The sequence below is a fragment of the Rhinatrema bivittatum genome, chromosome 2, assembly GCF_901001135.1.
Source record: "Rhinatrema bivittatum chromosome 2, aRhiBiv1.1, whole genome shotgun sequence".
NCBI classification, from domain to species: Eukaryota; Metazoa; Chordata; class Amphibia; order Gymnophiona; family Rhinatrematidae; genus Rhinatrema; species Rhinatrema bivittatum.
Window position 1 is genome coordinate 616,105,725 of NC_042616.1, and position 23,214 is coordinate 616,128,938.

General features: G+C 44.3%; 1 protein-coding gene across 4 annotated transcripts in view; it reads left to right on the forward strand.

Moving 5' to 3' along the window:
* The first annotated feature begins 6,426 nt into the window (after positions 1-6,426).
* LOC115085321 (E3 ubiquitin-protein ligase RNF138-like) overlaps positions 6,427-23,214 on the forward strand; it is a 90,781-nt gene continuing 73,993 nt past the window's right edge. For all 4 annotated transcript variants that reach the window (XR_003854805.1, XM_029591190.1, XM_029591192.1 and 1 more), the window contains exons 1-3: positions 6,427-6,586; positions 10,498-10,772; positions 19,685-19,850. Coding sequence is in view for 3 of the 4 variants with exons in the window: in XM_029591190.1 (XP_029447050.1) it covers positions 10,654-10,772; positions 19,685-19,850 (285 nt within the window). In the remaining variant the exon portion in view is untranslated. The remainder of the gene's footprint in view (positions 6,587-10,497; positions 10,773-19,684; positions 19,851-23,214) is intronic.

Genomic DNA, 23,214 nt, shown 5'->3' on the forward strand with positions numbered 1-23,214 from the left:
TGACTTCAGACGTTCTGATCATTTGTTCGTTCTCTTTGGTGGCTCAAAGAAGGGGGACAAAGCGTCAAAGGCGACCATATCTCGGTGGATTAAGGAAGCCATTTGCACGGCATACGTAGCCCGAAGGCGTCAGGTGCCTTTGGGTCTCAGAGTTCATTCCACTAGGGCTCAGGCTACCTCCTGGGCAGTGTGTCAGTTACTGTCGTCTCAGGGGATCTGTAGGGCAGTGGTGTGGTCGTCTATTCACACTTTTACGAAACATTACCGATTGGACCTTAAGGCTTCTGATGAACCGTCCTTTGGGGAGAGTGTGCTTCGTGCGAATCTTTCAGGTTCCCGCCCAGTGTAGGGTGGCTTGGGTACATCCCACTTTTCTGGACTGATCTGGGTATGTTCAGGAAATGAAAAGTGGTTCTTACCTGCTAATTTTCGTTCCTGTAAAACCACACATCAGTCCAGAAGCCCACCCCTTTCATCAGATACCGAAAGACTGTCTTAACAGAACCTGCTTAAGTTTTTTTATTGTTGAAGCTACTTTTTGCAGATATGATTCATGAAGCAGTTTTTAGCAGTTGTTCGGTCTGGTTTTTGCCAGCGACGAAGTGGTAGTCCGGAAATTTGGTTGGGTGCTACCCTTCATTATTTAGTTCTGTTAGCATGGGCTTGGGTACAGGTCAATACTGAGGGACTGCAGGTGGCACTCTCGTTATGTAGCAGTGCCCAAAGTTCTAATTGTTCTCTGACTGGTAGGGATACATAACCCATTTTTCTGGACTGATCTGTGGTATTACAGGAACGAAAATTAGTAGGTAAGAACCAATTTTCATTTACTGCCAATCTCTATTTGTTTAACCTGCAGCTTTCTGACTCTCTTGCACAGATGAAATGCCATGAAACCAATCTCAGATTCAGCCTTAGGTGGAGAAGCAACTATTTTGTAGATCTTCTTGTCAGCAAACAAAAGAATGGAAGCATTGCAGCAGACAGCTGGCACTTTTATTTAAATGTAACCACACAGAATAAAGGCTTTAAGACCTGAACAGAGTGGAAGTTTGCTGTCAGTGCCTCGGGCCCAACCTTAAACCTTCAAGTAACGGGGGGGGGGGGGGGGGGGGGGGGGAGCCGATCTTCAATTGTCCTGCATCGTTGCAAAGTATGTGGCTGCTTTGACGTGGTAGCTGATTTTCAAAGAGAAACTAGCAGGGTAATTTTCAGACAGGTGAATTTACCTGGGTAGATCACTCTTTACCCAGATAAATACGGTTTGAAAATTGCCCTCCAAATAACTCTGCAGCTTTCTCTAATGAATATGCATGAGAAAATATTTGCATACATAAGAAGTACTGCATGCAAATTAACTTCATGCATATTCATTAGGAAAGAAGCAATGATTGAATTCTCTGTACTTACAGACAAAACAGGGGTTCCTCAGTTTTAATACCAGTAGTTCCTAGTTCCTCAGGAGCCGGGGTGGGAAAGACAAACCTTCCTCATTGGCCTATGTCCTCTTTCTTTTCCAGACCATGCTGCTGCAATCCATACCTAGCCTTCCTCTTTCTAGCTGTAGGTTGGTGACTTTCTCTTTACAGTCCTCTAATGAGAAGTCCTCCCACTACCAACCCCCTGCGTGAGCCCAAACCCATCAGCTCTTGGACACTAAGTACTTGCATAGAAGGCCCCATGAGCGACTGTGGGCTGCAAAAAGTAAAGGCAAACACCTGTAATAATCTGCCAAAAAAAAATCAAGAACAGATAGTGGGTTTGTGATCACCACTGTCTATGAGAACAGCTATGGTCCATCTCACCACCCTCGCTAATTAAGAATCAATACGCCTGGCTGGAAAGACGAGGAGGGAGATCGGGACCAGTCCTCACCCCAGACCTCTGTCCCAGAGACTTAGTAACATATAGTAAGGCCTGCTCCTTCCTGGGGTTCTTCCTAAACCCACTCCTCTGACTAATGCGCACCGTCTGTTCACATCACAGTGAACCAAAAGTAAGTTTGTTTCAAGAAAGGATGTCTTTAGGAATGAAGACGGAAACACAGATTGAATTGCTATTCATGTTGGGGGGGCAGGAGGAGCTTTTTACAAACATATGCTGACGGGGGTGCCTTCTCTGTCCTGATGCCACTTTCTCACCTGCACCACTCAGCCTCCTGAGCAGACCCATCCCCTTAAAGGCGCAGGGATGGGCCAGTGGTGATTCTATTTTTCAGTGCTCTGAATGCCACTGGCCTGGGAGTTTCTGTCCCTTGAGGGTCTCATGAGATGCTGCTGCTTGTGTGAAAATAACAGAAGGGCGATACAGAGGAGGAGGTGCCCTTTCTACCTAGTTAGAATCCAGGCCTGTTGCCAGTTCATCTAGTAATGCCCTGCAAATGGACAATGTGTGCTGATGGGAGACTTTAATTCCTGAATCGTGGAATCCAAGAGCACTCCAGAAAGCGACTCAGACAGACATTAAGCCTCATGGGGAAAATGTTCCACTGCAAAATAGGACTGTTCTCTATGCTAGTGCTTGGCTATATTCTACTCCCTCCTCTATCCTGCTGATGGTTTATTTAGCAGACAGTAAAAAGCAAGATTTTCCCAGAGTGTAGACCTTGACAATAAAAGGAATTTCTTTAACCCAATCCCAGTCTCTGAGAGGACAGGTGCCATAGCCATTGGATTAATATCTGGGTTTAGTTCTCCAATGTCACCTGGTTGGCAGCAGAACTCAAACCCTGCACTGAAAACGGCCTCACCATAATGAGTTATTGTATTCTGGGTTGGGTCTTGCCTTTCTCGCAACTACAGGATATGCTGAATGTGTTACCAGATCACTGTAATAAATCACTGTAACTCTCTCCCCTGGTGTTTATGAAAGGTAAACATCTGTTAGGGCAGGCTATGTCCTCATCCAGTCACCTGTGCAGCATCGGTGGCATATCTGAATTTTCCATACGGCTTTTGTCCTAATTCCATATTTGCAGCTTAGCAGGGCCTGATTTAAGATTATGGTGCCCAGAGGCAGAATACTGGGGGTGGGGGATTTCATCCCCAGCAATAAAAAAAAAAAAGCCGCAGCATGGTCCTAGTATTTGAGCACCTTCAGAATTTGGCACTTGTCTATGTTCCTTGTGCCTAAATCCAGCCCTGCAGTGTAGACTGTAAGCATAGTCTTAAGTTTTTAAAGTTTGACACAGCTTCCATACACAAGACTAAGATAATTAATATTACAGTTTAGCCAATAGCATTTTATTCATTTGTTAGAATTTATTACCCACCCTTCTGAATAAAAAATTCACCAAAAGTGGGGTACAATGAATGTCAGCAAACAATCAGAGGTCAGTAGGTCACCTTTGATGCAACTCCAACTTAATTCTCTGCATCACTGACAGGGGGTGGCAGGAAATTTGAATCAAACAGTTACCATCGAGGGCCCTGAACTTGGTGGTTGATGAAACAGATAAGTATGGGAAAATAAGTTGGGAGCTTGCTGGGCAGTCTGGATGGGCCGATTGGTCTTTTTTCTGCCGGGGTTTCTATGTTTCTATAAGTAGTAGTTTAACAATTCTGATCTGAGGAAGGTGCACAGTAAGGGTTACATATGAATAAATCAATAATAGTGACTAAACTTTAAACAGTTCACCAAAACAGTAGGATGTAACAGCATGTTTAAGGCACTCAAGGTGGTGCCAGGGAGCTTATCAAAGTCCAGGGTTACTCAGGGGGGTCCCAGACAGGTTTTCAGGATATCCCTAATGATATGCATGAAATTAATTTGCATGCAGTACCATCCTTTGTATGCAAATATTTCTCATGCATATTCATTGGGAATATCCTGAAACCTTGACTGGCTGGGGGGGATGGGGGGGCCTAGGACCGGTTTGAGCAACCCTGTGATAGTCAACTTACTAGGTTTCTAGGGCACAGGAAGCTATAGATTTGGCCTTAAAAGGCTTGGCAGAAGAGCCAGGCTTTTATTTGCTTCCTGAAGTGGGAGTAAATCAGGAATGAGGTTTCCTTCTCAACAGAGGAAATGTCCCATGCAAATATAAACATTATGAGACAGGAGTAAATTAGAGAACAGTGAGTAATATGTCAAAAATTCATAACTACAGAGTCTGGGGTTAAGTTTGCATTCAATGTAGCTGCCTAGTGGATAGAGCTTTGAGCTGAGAACCAGGGAAGCCGGGGTTCGAATTCTGCTGCTGCTCCTTGTGACCTTGGACAGGTCACCTCATCCTCCATTGCTTCAGGTACAAAACCTAAGAGTATGAGCCCTCTGGGAAATACCTACAGTACCTGAATTTAAATGAGCTAGCTACCAGTGAAAATGTGTGAGCTTAATCTAGAGATATAAATGAAACCCACATACACAGAGAGATTCAGGACTAAGAACAAGAAAAACATTGCATAGGAAGAACAGGGAAGGCAAGCGTAAGTAAAAGGAAAATAGCAATTAATTAAAAGTATAGAATATAATAAATATATCACAAAAAGTCGCCCTCCTCGACTCCTTTGACACCTCAGTCGCATCTGAGAACTCTCTACCTCTGCAGTTGCTGTAACAAACTCCTCTCTCACCCCCAACCCAGTGCAAAACCAAGCAGGGAGCAGGCACCAGGCACCTGAAAGCAGCGGAGCCAGCCACCAACGTGCAATGAGAAGGACTTGTGATGCTGGTACAGGGCAGCCAACAGAAGAGGATCGGCAGATGGGATGGAAGTGAAGGAAGATGAGATCTCCTTGTGAGAGGGGCTGAAACCAGGAAATCCTCAGAGAAAAGAACACTTTTCAGCTGCCCCTCAGGATTTCCCCATTTTGTATACCCAGTGAGAACAAAACCACTAGACAGACAACTTCCCACAAAAAAAAAAAAAAAAGTATGCACCCCAGCACTACGGTTACATTAGAAAATGTAAATATATTTCCATGCATAATCTGAAGGGATGGGATGGGGGTGGGGGGGGCGGTTGAGGAAATTGCTATTTGATGCATTTGCTTGAATCTCCTGCTCTAATGTCGGTTTTCTCTGTGGCAGAGCGGCACAGAGTTGACAAGCACAGGGACAGGCCCGGACCATCGTTCTGATTGGTCCTTGATGAGCCAATCCTATCGCTTCACATGGCATCTCTTCACTGTGGTACCACATTTGAAAACAAATGCCAATGATTTCTATTTTTTTTTTTTCAAAATAATTTTTATTGAAAGTAGGAAGCACAAATAACATAGGAATCCTCACTTTTGGTGTTGACTATATTATGCCGTTATTCTGCAGCATTTGGGGTCACTTAACTCTCAGAATTAAGTTTTACTTTTTGACAATAAGCAGTGGATATAGGAAATTACTGAATGAGGAGGATATTTTTTTTTTAATGAACAAATGAGTAATGTAATTAGCAGGATCAACTGAGTCTACAAATCACTGTGGGATTGAGTTGCGTATTGTGCCATCAGAGACCTGCCAAACGTGCTGGCCAGCGAATAAAATGATTTGCAAATTGGATTATTTCGTCGGAGGAGTAAGAGCTGTTCAGGAGGCCGAATAGAGGTGAACTTTTATTTATCAAAAATGTATATTCCACGTATTTTCTCAGTGTTCAAATTGAATGCAAACGTGTGTGATATGAAGCATTCCAGGCTGTGGCATGCATTGCTGTTTCATTTTCCTGTACCTGAGCTCCATCATCCCTTTGGAGACATGCAGTAGCTTGTTTGACTTCAGGCCCCTATAGATAAAGGCAGGGAAATCTCACTCACCTGTCAAAAGGAAAGAAGCCCAAAACACCTGCCCACACTTTCAATCCCCACCCTGCCTCATTTGCATATTTCTGGGGAAAGAAAAAAACAGCACTCACGCACATGTCAAAACCAAATTATTACAGTCCCAGAGGAAACTGACAAGGCCTTAGAAAGCTGCAGGATATATTTCTAATAAATACTACATAACTGTATATGGGGGGGAAGGGGGAAAAGGTGGAAATCACTGGTTGTGTGTGGGAAAAGTAGTGAAACACAGCCCAATAATGGTGACTGTTACACTTCCACCATGCTCCAAATTTTTTTTTTTCCAGGTCTAATGAATATCTTTTGAAGAGTCTGAAAACAGCCTGAATAATGGCCTGGCATCCACGCCACAGTAGCAAATATTTGTGACCTGATCTTCACCTGCTAGTGCTAGCTGCCTCCCGGAGAACACAACTGCCGGGCATGAATTGACCTCTATGTGCGCCTCTTAGAATGTTTGCTCATACAAACAATTAATTAGAAATGGACTATAGTAATTATGAAGTTCAACACTACTTTTCTTACCTTAAATATGCCTCATAGGTGAGGAGGGAGTGAGCAGCCTTATGTCACAGAAGTGCAATCAGGCAGCTGATTGCCATAGAAACCACTAGGAAAGGCAGTGTCACAGTGTCCCAAGGTAAAGAGAGCCCTTTCAGACTAGCAGCTGCTGAAGTGGTATTAAAACGTTCAGGATGATGGCTGCTTTCTTTTATCATGGGCATTTTCAAAGAGCGCTGGTATCCCATGGAGCATATGACAGTTTCCTGTAGAAGACAGATCGTGGAACTGGGCAGATAAGCTTTAATGTTAATATTTAAATAAAATAATACTGCTGGTGGGAGTGTGGGGGAGAGAGGGAACCATAGGTGGTGCATAGAAGAGGTTTACGGAGGCTAAGCCTTCACGAGCCGCTAGCAAAGCCCTCAAAGAAATGGCTGGTACCACACACCCCTTCCCTTCCAACTCTCCTCTTGGCTCCAGTGCTGCTCATTGAACCTCAGGGGCTAGTGTCCAGGGTTGGTGGCTTCTCACCTTTTCCCAGCAGCTGAGCTGACTGCTCCTGGGCAGCCCCCCTCCCAGTGCCACAGCCACTTTGGGCTCAGGCCCACCCAACCACGGCTGTCTGACATCGGAAGAGGCCTGTTGGAGCAATGCCATCATGGGATCCCATCCTCCAACAGCGAACAAGAGGGCCGGAGCAGCAATGCTGTTGCGGGATCCCATCCCATGGTGGCAAAGAAGCAGGCCTCAGAAACAAGGCCATCGTGGGGATCCCATCCCCACGATGGCGAAGAGGACCAGATCAGCAATGCCATTGCAGGATCCCATCCCCACAGTGGCGAAAGTAGGCGTTTGGCTGGGCCTAATGAAAAGGCCCTGTGTGTGAGTGAGGAGGGGAGCTTGAATGTGAGTATGTGGGTAAGAATAGGAGCCTGGATGTATGTGTGTAGGTGGGAAATGGAGCCTTGGGCAGGTTGATGTGTGTGTGGGTGAGAATGGGAACCTGAGTGAGTGTGCATGTAAGAATGTGAGCCTGAGTATATATATCTTTCTGTATAAGAATGGGAGCCTGAGGGTGCATCTGCCTGTGTATAAGAATGGGAGCCTTGCTGGGGGGGGGGGGGGGGGGGGGGTTTGAGAGAGTGAGAACTTGTGTTTGTGGTAGGGAATTAGGAAATGACTGACAAGGGACAAGTGGGAAAAAAGACCGGTACCAACTTATTATAAAAATACAGAGATCAGACTTCAAAGGAAAAAAAAAATATTATTTTGAGATTTTAGCAATTGGAATATGCAATCTTTGGGAATGTGCACTTCTTATATTTTTGTATTTTGCTCTTTCTTCAGTATTCCACTGTTCAGAACTTAGTTTCTCAGGCTTTTTATTTTGGTTTTGTTTGCATGTTTCTGTTTCTAATTTGTAGGGTCTTATTTCTATATTAGGCAAGGGTCAGTCTCTGTTTTGCCTGTATGTGACTGAGGTGCAGTATTTCTGTTAGTGTGAAGTTTCTCTGTAGCAGTCCAGCTTGTTCTGTTACTCCAGAAAGAGATGAATTAATGTTCTAGGGCCTGGTGTAGTATTTGTTTTGCTGCTTTTTTAATAAAGTTGCTGTTATTTGAGTCCTGAGAGTCAGTGCTTGACTGTATGGTACAGCAAGGTTCTAGACATCTCTTTTTTTGCAGGAGTTTGTGTTATTTCACAAAATGTTTAGCAGTGTACGGATATTTTTTGCTGAGGTGACACCAGATTTTGAATATTTTTATTTCATGCTGGTTATAATGAGAATTGTCCTAGCTCTGCTCTAAACCTGTTCTGATGATTAATGCTATTTTATTGTAGTCATGAGAATTTCTGGCTTTTTGCAAAGAGGATTCATGAAAGAATACATTGATTTTTTTGTTTTATTACATGATTGAGTGGATCTTTTTGTTTTCTTTGCTTTTTGCTTGATATACTTGTGAATTTATCAACTGCAATAAATATAAAATAAATTAATACAGATTAATAAGGAATATTTAATGCTGGTGAGTGTTTGAGATAATTGAAGTAAAATGTTTTAAAGTTTCACGCATGATGCACAATGGCTGTTGCAAACTACTTAGAAAGCCATTGTAGGGTGCAGTTTACGGCATTATTTATCAATAAGAATACAACTAGTAGGTTTCATACCTGCATGCCTACAGCCCACCCATGTTAACCTTGTGCCCACCCAAAAAAATCAGTTCTGTCTATGCCACTGGCCTCCTGGCAGGTTTCGCTACCTGAGAAGAGGAGGGAGCTGGTTTTGCAGAGCACATGCCACTTCCAGAGGGCATGCATATTTATTATATTGATGCAAGGGGATGCAGGGACAGAAACAGGATTCCTGAAGCACAGCTCCCTCTTCCTGGTTTGATTTAGTGCTGGCCTTCTGCTGCTGAAGAAGCAGCAGCAGCTCCTGTGAGACTGGACTATGGGGGAGATGTGAGCTGACCGCTAGGGCCTATCCTGCAGACCGCCGAAGAGAAGAAAGAGGCAGGGCAACTGGTGGAGCCCATCCCCGCCAGTGCTAGGTACCGAAAATTGTCTGAAGCTGCCGACAACGTGAGAGCATTTCTAAAACTCATGGGCCAGCTGTGCTAATTTGTGCATTATGAGACTCACGCAGCTGGCCTACAAGTTTTGAAAGTGCTCGCGTGGTTATGGCAACCTCAGACACTCTTTGGTGGCTTCCCTGGCCTGAGGTCTCGGTCCTCCCCTCAGAGATACTGGGGATTCACTTGAAGTCTTCTGAAAGATCTGTAGCATGAGAGATGCTGACCACCGAGAACGATTTCTGGCTATGCTGCCCTGGTTCCTGTCTCCCCCCCCAACATGGATATCTTCATTTGTAGCAGACAGAGTCATTCATGGGTTTTCCTTTTGGATGCTTCCAAGAACAGAGGGACACAGGTTTGATAGTAGGACTAGACTGCAGCCACCACCTTCCTCTCACTCTGTCTCTCTCATGTGGTAGGTGGGCAGACGTCCTGGCTTGCTGGCTGAAATAGCTTCACTGAAGTAACGACTCATGTGCTGCCTATAGGGGTGCCAATGCAATATTTGTGCGCAGAAAACACAACAGGCACCCAGTCATCTCTCCTGGGTGCGCGATGCAATATTTAAATTAGGGGGTCAAACAAAAAAGGAGGTGCTAGGGAATATTCGTGCATCCCTAGTGCCTCCTCGGCATCAGGTGCACAGGAGAGGTGGCTGTCAAGTGGCTTGGAAAAACAGATGCTCAATCTACAAGCGTCCGTTTTCTCCCATTACCGGCATAGACACACAAGATACACAGCCTGGACCCATATCTTGTGTGAATATATTGGGCATTCAGAAATTTGCTTTTCAAACTTTTTTTTTTTTTTTTTAACTAAATCTGCTTTATTTGGTTCCTCCTACTTAGTATCGCTACAACAATACTATTAGGAGGAATCACAGAAAGCAGGACTTTTCTTTTTTTTTTTCAATGCGCCCTTGAGCGTGGCAGATCTTTACGCCAGCCCCGGGCTGGCATACAATGTGCTGCGTTGCAAACGGCGCATTGGCTGCGCGGGAAACGTTTTGCATCATGGGGATTAGCTAATAGCCTCATCTGTACATGCAATGAGCTCTATTAGCTATGTGGTGATTTGGACGCACTAATCCCCGTATTACATCAGGGGTTATGGACACGCATCCAGGCACGTGTTAAACCATGCACTAGCTGCCGTGCACGGGGTATTGCTTTGGCCACAAAGAGCTGCAACTTCATTTAAGTATCTAAAACACCTCTAAAGTATGAAGTAGTTGTGGAATAGATTCCAAATAATTGTCTGGCACCCTATTCCTGAAAAACAGTTTCCGAAAGTAAAAGAAAGATAGCCTTGGCTATACAATAGAGGAGAGCTTCTGATAAATCTGCGTGTATAGTCGCATGTCAAAGAAAATGGCCTTTTAATTTTTTCTCCTCCAGTTTAGCAAAGCTTCTAGAAAAAATGGATTTAGCTTTCCCCCATGACCAGATCTGTACAGACCAAAGCCCAAAAAACCGAAACATTCCGGAATGAAACTGAAAGCTGAGGAAGCTAAACTGAAAACCATACTGGCTCCTTACAAATGACAACCTGCTCTTCCATTCTTATTAGTGGATACACTCATTGAGTTTGCCTAATGTTTTCCTTCTACTTTATTTAACCCCCTTTTTTTTCTTTACAGGTTCTTTTAAGTGGAATTCAGCACAAGCAAGTGCTGTAAGTGTGCCATAAGACAAACATTGGAACCTCCCCATACCATTTCAAAGGAATCAAGCAATCAGCAAAACATTAAACTAGACGGCAAGAGACTAAGCAACTGTAGGCAGGCCTTGCAATCATGGCTGACAAAGAATGTTCCTCTTCCTCAATTTCCCTGCTTGATGATGATGAGTTTGACTGTCCGATCTGTCAGGAAGTGTTACAAGCCCCTGTGAGAACGATGTCCTGCAATCATGTGTGAGTAACTGGCTCCTCCCTTCCTGTGTACTCTTCCTCACACCTTCTGTTGTTTTTTTTTCGATTGGCATACTGGAATTCACAGATAGAGCCCCGAGTATCTCAAGTGCCAACCTTTTCCCCTCAGTTATTCGTAGTGCCTTAGCTACTGCATTCTGTTTTCTCTCAGATGCAATTACCATGTAGAGGGTGCTAGTAAACACTGAATACTAACAGCCAGTAAGAGAAAGATCTTTAATGCTTATTATAAGATATCTTGTAATAAGGAGCAGTGCAGCTTACCAAACAACGCAGAGTAAACCCCAGCTCAGAGTTCCCGAGTTGTTACAGTCTTTCTGACTCTTCCCTGCCACCAACTAGTCTGATCAACAGAGAACATCTTCAAAATACCCTTACAACCAGAGGGTCTGTAGTTTCCTCCAAGTGAGGTATAAACATGCTTAGAGCAGATAAGAGGGCAGTGGTGATAGTTGGGGGGGGGGGGGGGCTAGTGCTCGTTTAAGTCTAGGCAGCTTAAACCAATCTGCTTTCATCTGCTGCTACGCTAGGTACCATGTGGATGCAGTGATGGCAGAAGGGAACACAGTTGCACAGAGTGAAATTGCAATGCCTTTTGTAACTTTTGTTGCTCTTGAGCGAATCAGACTCTTTCTACAATGCCTGGTGTTTATGACTCCTGATGTAGGTGTTCAGGGCTGAGGTACTTGGGTGAGTTTCTCTGGTGTCTATTTGCTGTTTCGTGGGAGCTTATTTAGGATTTTCTTTCACAGTTTCTATAACATCGTGCAGAGGAAGAAATGAACTTTCCTTGTAGGTATAGCCCCTCTTGGTTACTGTGGATGTTGTATTAGGCAAGTGAGAATTCTATAGGCTGGTGCTGGTGGTCTGGCCTGAAACTTTTCTGGGCCTTGGATTTGGTTCTAATGGCCCAGATCTGTTTTATTGTTTGTAGCGTTGCTCTGGAGTGAGTGGTCATCTCTCAGCATGGGGGAACCCCTTTCCTTTATCCCAGTTTGGGATTTTGCAGCTGATTTAGGATTTGATTCATACTTGCTTCGGCAAGGTGTAAAGATTTCGGGAACCTCGGAGACTGGGGTTTGAATATCCCAATATAGTAGATGTGTTCATTGCAGGCACCAGAGGCTTGGGCTGATTAATAGCTTGCAGTGACACTTCCTTATGCTTGCATATAAAATCATCCCACTTGTCCAATCCTTACCATTTATCCAAGTTTAAAAATGCTGGGTGATCTAACTAATGTTTGGGTACTTGCCAGGTACTTGTGACTTGGTTTGGCCACTGTTGGAAACAGGATCCTGGGCTTGATGGACCCTTGGTCTGACCCATTATGGCAGTTATGTTCTTACTCCCTGTTGCAGTTTGCCCCTTACTAGATCTTGCCACCCGTGGCTAAGTTCATTGTATATAAAGGCTACAACAAAGACTAGAATGGCAGCAGCTGGCAACTCTTTTGCTCAGCCAACAGCAGGGCTTGAAGTGGCCAATCCTTTAGTGGGATTTCTTTGTTCCGACCCCTTTACACTTGATCTTCTCTTCTCTGCCATTCTGTACAATGCATGGTATGGGATGCCAGGTTGGAATCGACTTAGACTACAAACATTTTAACACTGATTGCCAGAAACTCCAGAGCAATGCTCATCTGTCCCTCAAGCTCCTTCACATCATGAATTAAGACATTTATATCATAATAAAATGAATCAACAGAAAACAGTGTTCTAAAGCCCTTTATCAGTTATTATTGGGAATCTGACATTGCAGTAAGATTTGCCTCAGGTCCTGTTCTCTATACTGGGAGGGGCAAGAAGCAGAAGGCTGTTCTCTGCTGTGAAAGATTCAGCACAGATGGGAGGCAGCAAATCTTCAGCTGGCTGGCTGTCCCCCCCAGATTTTTGCTGCCCTAGGCACAGGCCTTGTGTGCCTGTTGGCAAATTTAGTGACCCAATACAATTAGTCCCTGCATGGCTGATCTATTACTCATGACTCCAGCAACCCAACGTTTCTCCTTCTTGTGCAGTTCAGCCTCAGGTCAGCTGCTTGAACTGCATGACACGCCAGAGAACCCTATGATCTAAGGCTGTGAGTCATGCAAAAGAGAGAAGTGCCAGGTAGGGCCAGGTGGAATCGAGCCATTGGTATCAGATCTTGGTTGTGGGAGGGGTTAGATTATGCTGCAGTGGGGGTTGCAAGGCATGGGATTATGTCATTTACCTGGCATCAAATTCTGTAAAATAGAATTTTACAGAATTTCTGGATGATGGAAAATGGCCTTCAGCTAAAAGGAGTCTGTGCAGGGCTGGCGCAAGGATATTAGGTGTCCTAGATGAGCCTTTGGTCTTGCGTACCCCCTCCCCCCCCCCCCCACAGGAGTTACCTACTGGAAGCAGCTCCAGCACAATGCTCCCTTCTTTGGTGGCACGGGCTCTGGCACAGCATCCCCTCGCAACTCTGTGTGTGGCCCTCACAAGCTGCCTGCTTCTGATTGATCGGCGTCTCAAAGCATTTGTATTACAGTATTTGCTGCACTTACCTGTTGCCATGTTACTCGCTATTTGTTCAATATGTAATAAATGCCATTACCCTTTAATCTGAATTTTCTATAGGTCTCTCGATAAGATTCCTTTGAGCAACACTTTATATAGAAATTCTACATCTATGAAAAAAAAGTAGGTGCACATGTATATAACAGAATGGATGGCATTGTAGGCATCCACAGAATGAATCCTTATTAAGGTCAAACTGCAACATTTGATTTTGGTTTTACTGATTTCATTTTTTCAAGCCTTAGTTTCTTTTTAATTTGGTAAGGAGAATACAGCTCCACATTTATTTACTAGGGTGCCCTGTGTGGAGTAGCAGTTTTAGCCCCAAATCAGCATTGCCATTGCAGTTTGCTTCCAAGAAGTCATTGGGATAATCTGTATGGATGGCCGGTTACAGTCCTAAAAGGAAGTGGTGTAATTGCATTCTGCCTCCAAGAAAGCTGGAGGGTCCAGGGTTAAAACCCAAACTTCAATGAGCATGGGGAGATTGGATTTTAATACAGCAAATGACCTGGTTGTTGCTTAAGTACTTCTCTCGTACGAAGCAAAGCTGGAGATGGCAGGGTCAGAAATGACCTACAAGCAGATGTGATGGAGACCATCGTGTAAAAGATTTTGGGCAAGTTGGGAATGGATCTGGATGGCAATAGTTGTAAAAGGCTTGAGAGGTCAGGTAAAAGAAGTGGGGAGAGGGAGCTGATGTTAGATTGCAAGCAGAAACTCATATGAGCATCTACCAAAGGGCACAATTCTCAAATGGGCAGACTAGATGGGCCATTTTGTTCCACATCTAACTTTATTGTAACATAGTAAGTGATGGCACAGAAAGATCCAAGTGGTCCATCCAAACTGCCCAGCATGTTGCTTAGGGTGGTATCTGCTGCTCTGTGCAGGTTACCCCATGCCTTCTGTTAAGGGCTGTAACTGCCCCTCTGTGCAGCTTATGCCAATTAACACAGGTCACCCCTTTTCTTCATTTCCATCCATTGGGGATTCTCTGTGTTTATCCCACGCCCTTTTGAACTCCATTGCTGTTCTTGTATTCACTACGTCTTCAAGGGTATTCCATGCATCCACCTTGCTTTCTGTGAAGAAATATTTCCTGATATTGGTCCTGAGTCTACCCTCTTGGAGCTTCATATTAGGTCCCCTAGTTCTATAGCTTTCTTTCCACTGAAAAGATTTGATTCTTGTGCATCATTTAAAATCCGTATCATATCTCTCCTGTCCCTCTTTTCTTCCAGGGTATGCATATTTAGGTCCTTCAGTCTCATCTCATAAGTCTTCCAGTGCACACTCTACAACATTTTGGTCACAGTTCTCTGGGCTGCTTCCATCCTGTTTCTATCCTTTTTGAAATATGGTCTTCAGAACTGAACACAGTATTCCAGATGAAGCCGCACCAAAAAACCTGTATAGGGGCATTATTACTTCTTTTTGTCCTGCTGGTTATATCTTTCTCAATGCAGTCCAACATTGCTGTAGCCTTAGCCACCACCTTGTCACATTGCTTTGCCACCTTCAGATCATCAGATACTATCATCCCGAGACCTCTTTCCTGATCCACATGCATCAGTTTTCACTCCATCACATAGAGTACCTTTGGATTTCTGCACCCCATGTGCATGGAATCCCAGCTGCCAAACCTTTGACCACTCCTCGAGCTTTCTTAAATCACTTTTCATTCTCTCTGCTCCTTCAGGTGTGTCCGCTCTGTTGTAGATCTCAGTGTCATCTGTAAAATGTCAAACTTTTCCTTCTAACCCTTCTACTATGTCTCTTACAAAGATAATGAACAGAATCAGCCCCAGCACTTCATTTATCACTCACCTCAGAGTAGGTTCCATTTATCACCACTCACTGTCTTCTGTCAGTCAACCAATTTGTAATCCATTCCACTATCCTGGGACCCACTCCCAGGCTTTTCATTTCATCATGAGCCTCCTATACGGGATAGTGTCAGAACTTTGTTGAAATACAAATAAACCACATCAAGTGCTTGCCCTTTAATTATCTAGTTCCCCCAATCAAAGAAATCAATCAAATTCGTTTGACATGGCCTCCCTCTGGTAAAAATCATATTGCCTCAGATCCTGCAGTCCATTAGATTGTAGATAGTTGAATATTTTCTTCAACCGCATCTCTATTAATTTTTCCAACACTGAGGTAAGATTAAACAGCCTGTGGTTTCCAGCATCTTCTCTGCTCCCACTTTAGTGAAGCAGGACCACCACTGCCCTTCTCCAGTCTTGTGGCACTATACCTATTTCCAGAGATCTATTGAATAAATAGAGATGTGCTTCGGGTTAGAAGTTCGTGTCAGGCTTCGTTTCGGGGCCCTCCCCACGGGAATTTCATTTTTCCCACGGTTTGGAGCTTTTTTTTTTTCGGGGGCCCTGATTTTTGGGCTAGAGTGCACTAACTCCCGAAAGTGCACACTAACGTGGCAGAGTTAGTGTGCACTATAGGGGAGTTAGTGTGCACTATAGGGGAGTTAGCGTGCACTATTGGGAGTTAGCGTGCACTAACTCCCGTTAGTGTGCACCAACCCGAAAATTACCTCACTTTACCTCTTTAGCAATCTGCTGTCATTCAAGCTGGGGTGGATTTTATAATTCTACGCGCGTGCCAGGCGCGAACAAAAGTACGCCGGATTTTATAAGATCCGCGCGTATCTTATAAAATCCAGGGTCGGCGCACGCAAGGGGGATGCACATTTGTGCAACTTGCTCGCGCCGAGCCCTGCGCGCGCTGCCCGTTCCCTCCCTTCCCCTACCTAACCCACCCCCACCGGCCCTATCTAAACTCCCCCTACCTCTGTCGCAGAAGTTACGCCTGCTCGAAGCAGGCGTAACTTTGCGTGCGCCGGGCCAGCTGCCGCCCGCCATGTTCTGGTCTGGGGTCTGGTCTGGAGGCCGCAGCCACGCCCCCGGAATGCCCCCGGGCCGAAACCACACCCGCGGCACTGCCCCCAGATGACGCGCCGACCGCGGCACACCCCCTGACACCCCCCCGATGACGCGCCATCCACATCACGCCTCCCGACACGCCCAGCCCAAGAAAGTCCCGGGACTTACGCTCATCCCAGGGCTTTGCGCGCGCCGGAAGCCTATGCAATATAGGCTCGGCGTGCGCAGAGGGGGAGAGGGGGGTTAAAAGGGTTACACGCGTACCTTATGTAGTTAATAGGCCTTTGTAGTAATAGGCACATGTACTACTATAGTGCTTTCGCTTACTGGCCTAATGGAGGATTATGCAATTTAGTTCATTTCTGCAGGCTAGGATGGTTTTAATAGCTAGCCATCATTTCTGACTTCTGATGTTCTCTACAGGTGCATTTATAATGTGACTGGCTGTTTGTGTTCTCATGCATCTCCTATGTCCTCTCTTTCCGATGTGCATGATTGGTCAGTCCTTTGCATTTTCTAGCTTAAATAGAATTTTATGATGGGCTGGTGTTACATCATAACTCTTTAGTTCTAAACTAGAACGGTTATTCTAACTGTAATGCTTGCTGTAATTCTGTGGTATGCCAGCAGTATGTTAATTATATAGGCCTCATTCCATCTGAAAAATATTTTATATGTGTCTCAATCGCAGGAGGAGCTGTCAGCCTCGCTCCTGCTCGCAATTTCTGCCAATATCAGCACTCAGGGTGGTCCAGGACTTCTGGGTTTGTTGCACTAGTTCTTGCTGCTGTCTCTCCTTCAATGGGTCCCCCCTCTGCCCCCATGGAGTAGTGGATTGCTGAGCTTTTTTTTTGACATCAGCACCTGGGGCTTCCTTCAACACTGGAAAGTGAAACCTCCAGTATAGGTCTGGAGCATGGGTATACATTTTTGGATGCCATAACAGAATGCTGGAAATTAGAATTCCTGGACTCCTGGACTCCTGATATTTGGATATGTACACTATGATAACCAATAAGATTAAACTGCAGATGTTGATAGATCATGCTTATGGTCTCAATTCACTGCAAATCCTTTTGGCTTCTGGAGGGCAAAAAGTAATATAAATCTGAATGGCAATTGTCATAAAAGCAGATATTCAAGAGATATTTGACCATAATAAGAGATTCATCACAGCCTGAGAATAAAAGTATATTTAAGTGTGCATAGACCCCCTCCTTTCCAGACATAGATGTGCCCAAGCACACCCAGTTCCATACACACCTTTATTTCCATTCCAGGATCCCTCAAACTTGAATATATTTACTCCTGCCATGTGACTCCCATTACTTCCTGTGGGAATGATTTTGACACTTGCAAAAATGTTTAACATTTATATTCTGCTTTTTCAGGCACTTTAAAGCAGATTACATTCAGGTTTTGTAGGTATTTCTCTATCCCTAGAGGGCTCACAACCTAAGTTTGTATCTGAGGCAATGGAAGGAGAAGTGACTTGCTCAAGGTCACAAGAAGTGACAGGAAGATTTCATGGTTTGCAGTCTGCTGCTCTAACTAGGCTACTCCTCCACTCATTGAAGGAGAAACAGAAAAGTCATCTGCAACAGCAAATAACACTGAAAACAACATTTAAGAAATTTTTCCTAGTTTAAAACATTGGTTCATAGTTTCCCTGCCAAAAGTCACTTTCAAGGGGCCGGCCATCCATTGCTCCTACCATGTGACAGAGGCCAGCCAATGGCACCGATAGCCCCATCACACGGTAAGGGCAAAGGGCCATCGGCGCCATTTTGATTTCTGGCAGCCGCTGGCCCGAGAGGAGGAGATCGCTCCCGGGACCCTGCTGGACCACCAGGGAATTTCGGCAAGTTTTGGCGGGTCGGGAGGGTGGGGGGATGTGTGTGTGTGTGTGTGGCAATTAAGTAAATTTGAAGGGTCGGGGTGGGTTTGGTTTTTTTTTTTGTTTTTTTTTTACAACCCCATTGTAATTAAGTAAATTTGAAAGGTTGGGGCGGGTTTCGTTTCAGGGGCAGCCGAAATAAAATCGGCGCGAACCGCGGGAAAACGAAATTTCCCGTGGTGGGCTGATAACGAAGGCCGAACCTGAATCACATCTCTATAAAATAGTCTGGCCATGCACATGTGTGCAAAATTTTAAGTGGGCACACTCATGTTGGTACAAATCCCACGTCTACCATGTGAATAGGGGGATTTTAAAAGGGACGCATGCCCATGCAATTCCCAGTTTGCCAGTTCATCCACCAGTTCACAAGTTAACAGATATGTCCTCCACCCCCCCACCCCCCGAGTTATCCTAGATCCTTTAAACCCCTGAGAAATGGCTCGATCCTTTTATTTTTTAACTTACACATCATTCATAGCAGAAGTAAAGTTACGCAGCAGGGGACCTAGAGCACGCCGGGTTGCGTAAGTATTTACGCGCACATCTCTGGTTCACGCTCTGAAATGCCCGTGCCACACCCAGACCTGCACCTCTTTGAAAACTTTGGAGATGTGCCCGTTGTGGGCGTACCCAGGCGGCGCTTAAAATCTGCTCACTGCGCGCAAGCCCGACTTATTCGCGCATCCCCTAATTAATGCTCGCGACAGACTTTTAAAATTCACCTTTAAGCCCTCCCCTTCTTCTGTGGCCCCATTGCCTTCTTCCATTACTAATGCTGCTGGCACCTGAAAAGTGCTGCTGTTTGAAGAATTTGTGATGCCAGCTGGAGATTTTTGTGACCCCATTTGGGGGTACCAAATCACATTTTGGGAAGCCTTGTTTGAAAGTCAAGCTGTACCCAGGGTGATAGAAATAAAAACATATCCATTCTGCATTGTTTTCTCTTGTTTTTTGTTTTGGTGAGGGAGGTTCCTATTGAATTGTTTTTTTTTTCTCTATTACACAATGAAAAGTGTAAAATTAGTGCAAGGCTGAAACTTGTGAGCAGTAGCATTTATCCTTAAGGATTTAAAATTAGCTAATGATTATTCATATATTTTCCTTTGTTTGAATAACATAGAAACAGAGAAAAATGACAGAAAAAGACCCTATGGCCCATCCAGTCTGCCCATCTGTCCAATTAATATAGTTTTATAATTCTCATCACTTCCTTACAGATGCCCTGTATTTACTGCATGCTTTCTTGAATTCAGATACATTTTTTGTCTCCATCACTTCCACTGGGAGGCTGTTCCATGTATCCACCACCCTCTCTGTTAGGAAATATTTCCTATGAATAAACCAGTTATTTGGGTTTTATTGTTTCATCTTACATGATGAACCTTTTCTGCCTAACTTAAGGCTACAGAAAATAGGTAAAACTTTCTATTTGCTAGTACCACCAGAAAGAGCCTCTCTTTAGTCAGCAGAAATTAATGTTCCAGCTCATTCCTAAGGGAGCTCAGTTTAATCCTTTTGTCTTGTTCCTGAATTATGCTGCAGGTTTTGCCGGAAATGCTTCCTATTGGCAGTGAAAGCCAGAGGATCGCATTGTCCTTTCTGCCGCGGACCTGTGCTTAGGAAAGAGAGATCTGTACCCAAAAGGGACATTGACATGGAAAATAAAATGAAGAGGTTCTCCAGTGCCTGCAAATGCTGTGGAAAACAGGTGAGAATCTATTTATTTGATCTGAAAGTAGAAAGCTGCCATTAAGAAGTAACAGTTATTTCTCTCAAGTTAGAAGAGACCCTACCCCTCATTTACTGACATTTTTTTGTTATGTATAATCGTAAGAAATACTTTCCTTTTTGCTAAAAGGCTTAGGGGTAGATTGTATAACATGTGTGCGTTACCCAGCACGCACACATGTACACTTGATTTTATAATTTACGCGCACAAGTTATAAAATCAGGATTTTTTTTTTTGCTGTTTTATTCCTGTGTTTCCTAATTTGTACAACAGAATGTACATTTTTACAGTTGTTAGTATTAGCTAACCATATATTATATCTAAAATTCTGTTTTTACCAGAAGTTTGGGTTTATGATTTTTATTTTCCAGAAAAAAGTTTTAGTTTCTGTCAGGAAAATCCATCCTGAAAACTGTTCACACCATTAATAAATTGGATTTGCATGGCACCACTCTCCATAGTCCTCCCCCAAATTAAAAATTGTTGTGAATTTTTTCTAACATCCTATGCTTGTACTATGGCCACAAATTATGTCAAATGGTTTAGCTTGGTTAAACTGGTTTAAGAACTATAATCGGTAAGGTTTTTACCAAATATTTAGAGGCTCTGGTCATCCCATGCTAACCATACAAATGTGAGGGTTGTGAGGGTGTGGATGAGAGAGGGAAAGAAAGAGGCAAAAAAGAGGTGTAATTTTGTACTCAAGATCTACGGTATCTTTCTTTTATTTCCTTCAATTTATATACAGCCCATCTGGTACAGTTTTCAGGCAGGTGTCCAAAAAACATAACTCAAAAAATATCATTAAAATGACAAACAATGCAGAATAAAATTAACAAAGTTACGCTACAATAAAAAAGCAAAACAAGATGAAAATTGAAAACAAACAAAATCAAACAGAATATAAGACAGAAATCAAAGGAACCAGCACACTCCCCTTACTTCAAAGCTTATCAATTGAAAGTTAAAGCAAAGACCCAAGCTTTAGGATGCTTACTCCAAGTCACAATAGGTGTTAGATCAGAAGAGATGAACTTCCTTGTGGGAATCTGCTGTATCAGGCTTCAGAAATGTATTCTCATATTAGCATGTTGCCTATGTTTACTTTAGAAAGGATACTTATTAGGACAAAGAACCATTCAAGTTCTGTTCTCTGTACACCGACGTGATATCTCTGATGAGCGGTGGTATATAAAAAATTATAAATAAAATAAATAAATGAGTAATAAATGAGAGTTTGGATAATTAGCAATAAGAGAATGCAGCCATGCTAAAAATCACCAAGTAGACCAGAAAGTCACCTAGACTAATATTGTTTTATTGATATTATTACATGACCAAATCACAAATTATAGTAAATCACAAATAATAGTTTCTGTGCTAAGCTGGAATCACTAAGTTTAGGTAACCAGACACATGCTCCGGCACTGTCTTCAGGAAGTCTGCTTTCTTTGGGTCCTGGCAGGGTGTGTCCTTTGTAGCTACTTGGCTGTGGCAAATTTTGTGTAGAAATCAAAATATCCATATGTTTGCAATTTACATAATGTATTTTTTTTTACTTTATAAAAATAGCTATTTTCTGAAATTTCTGTGTCTAGTTAATTCATGTGGCTCTTTATTAGAGGAAATGAAATCTTAGTGATTGTTGCTGGAGGGAAAGGCAAGGTATCTGGTGATGGGGAGAAAGGGTATCTCAGAAGAAGGGAATGAAAAATAGATCTCAGGCAGGAGGGTTAGAGGAATAAGGGACCAATGAGGTTAGATGTATAGAGGGAGGAGAGGATGGGGAAAGTCATGGAGCAGAAGAAGGAATAGGGATAAGAGAGGGGGAGTAGAAAGAGGGGATCTAGGAAGGGGGATCTAGAGTCAGGAGGAAGGAATCATCCACTTACACCATTCCCCAGATGGAGGTCCTCTCTCTCACCCACACTTCCTTCAGTCCTGTCACTCACTGTCGATCCTTCCAAACATCCCCCAAGCTCCTCATTCATAGAGCACAGCCCCTCCGTTTTCTTCACTCACATCCCACATCCTGCTACTGTTTCACATACAGATACCCTCTCTCCCCCCTCACTTTTAAATCCTATTATGCTCCAGTTTCTCTTTTACACAGATGCTCCCAAAATGGCCCCCCCAACCATCCTCCAGCTTCTCTTTTAGAAACGTCCCCCCCCCCCAAAAAAAAAAAAAAAACCCTCAAATCATACTCCGGCTCCACTTTCCTCCAGGATTTCTGCACCACGTTTAACTTCCTTTCTCCTTTCTTATGACTTGTAAATGTGTGGGCCCTGGGCCGAGGTGAGAGATGGTCCCGCCCACAGGGAGGAACCCTGTGAGCCTCATTGTCGGGAGACGCGGTCTCAGCGGACGTCAGACACAGCTGTGGAATAGAGTCTTTTTATTATAAAAGTAGAAAGGGCACAGCCCGCGGAGCGGAGGGTGCAGGAGGAAGAGATAAGGTCTGAGAAGGGGTACACCCAGAGGGAATGCCTCAGATGTGAATATCTGGTAATGGTCCACAGAGCGGAGTACACTGAAGTAGTGTCTCTGAAGTAGTGATGCGGTAGTGGCCTGCAGCGCAGGGTACACCGAAGGATTCCTCACTAAGAGATGATGTAGTACTGGTACACCGGCGAGGAACCTGTAGCGATGATGTGGCAATGACCTGCAGCGCAGGGTACACCGAAGCGGTTCCTCCCTAGAGCTGGCACGGTATTGACCCGATACACGGGGTACACCGGAGAGGATCTCACAATAAGGCTGATTCAGTAGTAGTCCGTGAAGACAAGGTACTCACAAAGAGATGGTTCCAAGAGATGTCCCTCCGAGGAGTGGACAGCCAGAGACGAGGAAGGGCCCCCGAGAAGCGGGTACCCAGAGCGTCTCACGCCAAAGTGCGGGAACTGGAACAGGAAGTCCGTACGCGAGAAGTGGATTCAGCAATGAGGGAACTCCTTGCTAACTCGTTGATAGGCAGGGCCAGGCAGCTTAAGTATAGAAGAGTGTAGACGTCATCCGGAGGGGGTCGCCCCCGAGGTTCCCGCCATGACGTGCTTAATGCTGGCCCATGCAGCGGCCTCTGCCTATCAGCCCCCTCCACCTGCCAACGGTGGGGACCCGTAAGTCCTTGCCTATAGGTTGCGTCAACCCCACCTCGACCCAAGGGTCCACCTCCGATGCAACAATAGGCACAAAGGATCCTTAGTTACAAAGACATGCAGGGAAAATCAGTGATCAACTGTAGTCTATGGCATTGCAAAACTAGAGTCGCCTTAACTTACTCCTCTGCCATCACCGACTTCAATTCTAAGATTCTGTGCTTGCTTGAGGTCTGATGAGGATT